A 6000-nucleotide genomic window follows, 5' to 3' on the forward strand; every position below is an offset into this window, starting at 1 on the left:
CACCTGTAATGGGGATGTCCCGGGTTCGATACCCGGACCAGGCGGATTTTTTCGGTCGGGCACCAGTCACCTAGCTCTGTTTGGAGATTTTTGTTTGTCCTTTGTCCCTCTTGTTCCCCTTCTCCAGGGATTATTTTCGTCATTCTTGTCCAGCTCGCTTGCACCTTTGCATTTAATTGCATTATAATCATAACCTTAAATTGCAAGCTTCCCCCTTGTTGGTGTTGGACTGGTGGCAGTTGATAAAACCTGTTTGCTCTACCGACGTACAACCCCTGGTTAGCTCAGAAGGTAGAGCGCTCCACCTGTAATGGAGGTCCCGGGTTCGATACCTGGACCAGGCAGACTTTTTCGGTCGCTCACCAGCCACCTAGCTGTGTTTGGAGATTTGTGTTTGTCCTTTGTCCCTCTTGTTCACCTTCGCCACGGATTAGTTTCGTCACTACTTCCTGCTTTTCGCGGTCTTGTATCAGGCGTTTGTGTCTCTGTCCGGCCGAAGCATCTGTGTTAGACTAAGACTGGGTTTTTTCGGATATGTGCAGGTATTCTTCGCAGCAAAGGGCTGCCAATCAGAAAGACGGGTTTTTTTTTCGGCTACCAAGAGCAAGTATTTTTAAAGTGAGCTATTGCCCGCCTATATGAGTGTTTGATGCTGTTTCCTACTACACATAGGAAACAGCATTCCTCTTGAATGCTGTTTCCTATGTGTAGTGGTCTTGCATTAGTATCTTGTTGTCTCTTTTCCGCAAAAACACCCAACTTCTACTAAGACCGCGTTCTTTCTTATACATGCATGTATTGGTGGCAAACACCAGCCAATCAAGGCCAGAAGTTTGCTCTATGCCGCTCATGGCAATTGTTTTCAAGTTGAGTGTTTGATGCCTATCTGAGTTGTGTATTTCATTCCTCAGAGACACTATTTCCTGTTTAATAGTGGTCTTATGTCAGGCTTTTGTGTCTGGCCAAAGCGTCTGTATTAGATTAAGACTGGGTTCTTTCGGATATGTGAAGCAATTCTTGGCAGGAAGTGACTGCCAATCAGGTACACGAGTTTTTTCTCGGCCAATAAGAGCAAGTATTCTCAAGGTTAGCTATAGCCCGCCTATAAGAGTGTCAGCATTCGTCAAGGAGCGCGAAATCAAAGCCCGGGGGTTCGCCATTGCAAAAGTGTTGACTCGGTATCGCATAGGGAGGAAGCTTTACAAAAGTATCCACTTGCCTCAACAAGTGGAACCAAAACTAAAAACGTGGGTGCATTAAAAAAATATTGTCAGGCCGAGTTAACTCGGGGGCAGCAGGGGGCAAACAGGCCACGGTACGAGTATATTTGGTTCAGGCTTTTGTAGGAGTGGGCGATGACTCGGTGTTTTCTTAAAAAAATCTATATTGTTTTCTGAAAGGGTGGTTACCGAATATTTAGGGATAGTCATTAAGTCAGGATGTTACGGTCAATATTTTATCGACGTGCCTGGATTCATGTGTCTTGTCCCCCTAGTGAGGGCACTCTCTTGTAGGTTTGAATTTGAAATCTCTGTTGCGTTATGTCCCCCAATCCAAAACGAAAATATGACACCGTCTTGCGCACACACTAATTGGATACCTTTTGGACACCTTTCTTGCAGTACCTCAGATGACAGCTGGGTCTGTAACTTAGTTGTTTCAAGAATTACGTGAGCGTTTCATATCCTGCTACTCCATTGTGAAATAAGGGTAATGAATTCAAATGAGCATGTGGGTATTTTGTTGTTTACTTCGTGGTGAACGACAGACTAAACCTTGATCGGAGTTTTCTAACATACTTTTAATGTGCTCGATTGTGTACGTGTGCATTCTGCACTAATGGACGAAAACTTTTGTAAATAATCGGGAAACTGTCTTGAAAATGTAGTTTAGATATTACTACCTAGCGACTCTAATTCTTTGCATAAACCCTGATTGTTAACCTTTTTCCACAGTTCCCATGATTCCACCGCAAGTTAGCCTCGTCCTGTTGAAAGGTAAGTTGCATTTTGAGCACAAAACTGCAGACTCTAATTACCTAACAATCTCTTCTAGTTTCTTTGATCTTCACCTTTTACTGCATATTCGATATATTTTTTACTTGAGTCCAGTGCTTCTCTTATGAGTTGACAGTTCGACTCTTTTTCTAACTTGACAAACAAAAGAAACAAGAACCTCGACATTTCTAAGAGATGTGGCTCGGAACGGAATTTCAACATTAAGGGTTACCAGTATTGATAATCTCAGAACGTGCTGACTGGGTTTACCAATATTGTAACCAATGCCTATTGGCTACAATATTGGTAATCGCAATTGCCACGTACGTACTGGAAATGCCATTTTCCATAATTCGCTAAAAACCATAAAATACACTTATTGGGTACAGTAATTGATTGGCCACCAAGAGCACTTATTGTATCCCAAATACAATTAACTATATTGTATTGGATTTACAATTTCTATAATACGATATCTAATTGGGCTTTTTCAATAGGGCCGGTAGACCTTTTCACGACCACGGAATAAAAACGCCGCAAGTGCCAAGATCAACATTTTTTTTAAACTTAGCCAGCGATCACGGCACCTTGGGAACCTTGGAACCCATCCTGGATTTGTGGCTGGTTTAATTAATTTTATACCAGTTTCGTCCGAGTTTGACTCCAGGGATGCCACTCACGATGTTATTTTTTTATATTTTAGTAATGTGATTTTTGCGCGTGCGCAATTTTTTTTTTGGTAGGGCCGGAATACCAAGAAAAAAATAAAAAATAAAAAAAATTAATTGATTATTTACAAAAGCTGAATATCTGAAGACGTGGATACCACATGCTTAGTTAAAAGGTCTTGTTAATCGCGCAATAGACTTTGTGGTATTTTTTGCTGCCATTAGTCCTACACAAAAGAACAACTAGACTTACCTTCTGGTATACTCGATGGCATCGACTCTCGTGCCCATACGAGCTGACTCGCAGTTACTAGCAATGTCAAAATAGTAATTGTCATACCAACCGGGCTCATTTCTGAGGCAACTTAAATTAATTAAGCTCGCGTATTATACTGTTTTCTGACGACTAGAAGCTGCGAGTGCAAGCGCTGTGTCGGGAAACGCTGTGATGATCCTCTTCGTTGATTCTCAAACTTGTAGCTTACTGTTGCGTCTATAAAACTGCCACGTAGAACGCAGAAAAAAGACTCCACATGAGTGTTTCAACTTGCAACTGAGTCTCTCATTGGTTTAGGTGCTGCACCGCTATGCATCCGGATGTAAATGCTAGGACGAATTGAACTTAAGTTGAATTTTAGGTGAACTTTCTTTCACGAGGCTCACCGCAATGAAATACTCTGACAGGTGCTCTGCCTCTTGGATTTCTCAAGGGGAGAATGTACGACCATTCATGACCCTGTAGATGACGTCAGGAAAGGTTTGCTTCCTGAAATATGATGCTTTTGCTAGCCTCGGAGTGCGTGCAGTCACCGACCTACGAAAACAATAGACTGCGGAAGCTAAAGTGTACAGCAAGATTTATAAAAAAGCGTTGGCGGATTTTGATGCCAAGTGGGCTTAGTGAACTGACGGCTTAACAGTGCGCGTGGCAAGTCCTGATCCCTTTATTATCAGTCCACAGCCGATAAAATTGTGACATTAGCTGTTAATAGCGTAAAAAGCATAAAGTGTGAACGTAATAAACCACGTCCTGCATTTCTTAAGGGAGGGGGCTGGTCTTTAAATGGTAAAAAGTTGGGGAAAAGTCATTTATGAGAAAATGGCGTTTCTGATTTTTAGACATGCCCACCAAGCTTTGTACAAAATATTATTGCTATATCTAATCTTCAAATATGAAAGAAAATACGAAGTCTTAATTTTCTATAAACATTCAATATAAATGCACAATCTTTTCTGTCACAAGTAGCGATGCCTTACAGGCGTCTTTTTAATTTGTCTTGGACAATATTAACACGTTTGGTGCCATTTTAATTGGGAAGAATTGAGCTGCGCGGTGATTCTAATTTTAATTTTATAGTCTTACAACTCAAGAGCTCTATCCAATTAATTAGTTTCTTAAATAACGAGAAAGCATGTCTTTTACGGAATAATTCCAACAGTTTTTTTAGTAACATAACCCCTCGGATTAGATATAATATAGCATCAACGCGCAAATTACACCTTTGTAAATGCAGTTGCATCAAACATTTTAATAATTTACGAATCATTTTTAACGACCCGTAGAAAATGGCCTAATTAAATTAGACTGATCTCCCATAATATAACTCGGGATTTAGTAAATACATTCAATATCTGATAGCATGTTTGAAATAGGTGCAAGATGTGTGATCTCAACGTATAATATTATAAGTATTTTTTTTAATAAATAAGAAAATTATTCTAAAGCCCAACATCCCCCTAATAAGCTATCAGCCAGTACAGAAGTCATTGCAACGAGGCAAGGTCTGACGCGATTGAATATAGTGCAATAAACTGACAATTAGCCTGCGCGACTTGGCAATTATGTCAGCATTGTAGTTTTAAGCATTGCCACGGGGAAACAAAATCGCTATTCGAATTTTGATTAAAATTAAACTTGTCTCGATCATTCTGACACACCAGGGGAGCTCGGAGAGTGGCGTGCATGCGTCATCTGCCCGTTGTGATTCCTGAAGCTGCAATCACGCTACATTGTACGAGAGACACGGACTTTCTCCGCAGACACGATTACAGAAATATCTGCGGATACGCCTCAGAAATGTCCGAAGCATGCTTTGCTTCATATACGCTTCGAACGTGGCTGCAGGCAGAGTTTGTATCACCGATGTTACGTTCATACGAGGAAGAGACACGCCTCAGACATCATCTGCAGACTGTCTTTTGTATGATGTGTTAGCACAGTTCGACCGCGGCTTTATGCATAGTTAATGAATGTTTCGGATGGTCACGGTGACGCGTTGCACGCACGACACACTCATGCGATCTTCGAGTTTGTTCGGCTGATTGAGACAAGCTCAAATTTGATTCAGGCGAGGTCGTGAGATTACGTGTGGGAGAGCTACACTGCGTCATTCGGGAGCCAGCTGCGTATGCTTACGGGAGCCTGCTACTACAGTGTACTGCTACTGCAGGTTTCTGCGAGTCGTCATAGTCCGGCTGCTTGCGCTCTCGTTTGCCTCGTCCTCGTGGCGTAGGGCTGAGAAATGCGTCTGGCTACGGATTGCACGATCCGTAGCCAGAGTTAATTCCCTCTGTGCCACTTGCTAAATCATGCTAATTACAAATAATTGAGTTTAATTCTGATAACACAGAAATAATTAGGAGGAAGATTACCTCTGTGCTTTTTTGTGCTTACGCATAGCCTGCTGTGGGCTTTGAATCCTTTGTGCTGTCTCGGCCTGCGTAAAACTGTTTTGCGTTACATTTCGCACTAAATCGAGCCCTTAAACGCGTTCTAAATTGAAAAAAAACAACAACAAAAAAACAAAAAAACTAACGGTTTATGTTTAGCGATAGGCCATCCAAGCCATTTTCTCAAAAGTCTGCCCTTTCCAGATATTTCGGTAGTCCCCTTCGCCGGAATGATGGTTCAAGCAGAGAAAGTCAGTCTCTCTTGGGAGAGGTGGATACCTGAAACAAAAATGAAATGCCTCATCATGGGCGCTGCCATATTGGTATCACATTACGCGGCAGCCATGAGCCGGTTACATTTCGTCGCTCCGCTCTCCCCTCCGCGCCTTGGCAAATGCCTTGTATTCGTGTTTTTCGTCGCGTTTCAGCGAATTTGCTTGCGACTTTGCAGTTACGACGTTTGACCCCACAGCTTCCACCCCGAGTTTTCTTTTGCCGCACTAGCGACGTCGCAACTGCGAAATCGCAAATAAAATTGGATAACGTAAATCGTGCATCACGTTGTAAAGCGTAGTCTATTGTTTACTTTTACTACTTAACCGCATTCTATCATTATGCGCATAACTTCTTTGGTTAAGTTTACAACACGCTTTGACTATTTTCAC

General features: G+C 42.0%; 1 protein-coding gene across 1 annotated transcript in view; it reads right to left on the reverse strand.

Annotated features, from left to right (window-relative positions):
• The window catches only part of LOC115314120, a 56843-nt gene extending 53825 nt beyond the window's left edge, over nucleotides 1-3018 (reverse strand). Inside the window, exon 1 of the mRNA XM_040217665.1 lies at nucleotides 2919-3018. Within this exon, the coding sequence (XP_040073599.1) occupies nucleotides 2919-3018 (100 nt within the window). The remainder of the gene's footprint in view (nucleotides 1-2918) is intronic.
• Between the last annotated feature and the right edge of the window lie 2982 nt (nucleotides 3019-6000).

The sequence above is a fragment of the Ixodes scapularis genome, unplaced genomic scaffold (assembly GCF_016920785.2).
Source record: "Ixodes scapularis isolate PalLabHiFi unplaced genomic scaffold, ASM1692078v2 PGA_scaffold11__112_contigs__length_91849675, whole genome shotgun sequence".
In the NCBI taxonomy this organism is placed as follows: domain Eukaryota; kingdom Metazoa; phylum Arthropoda; class Arachnida; order Ixodida; family Ixodidae; genus Ixodes; species Ixodes scapularis.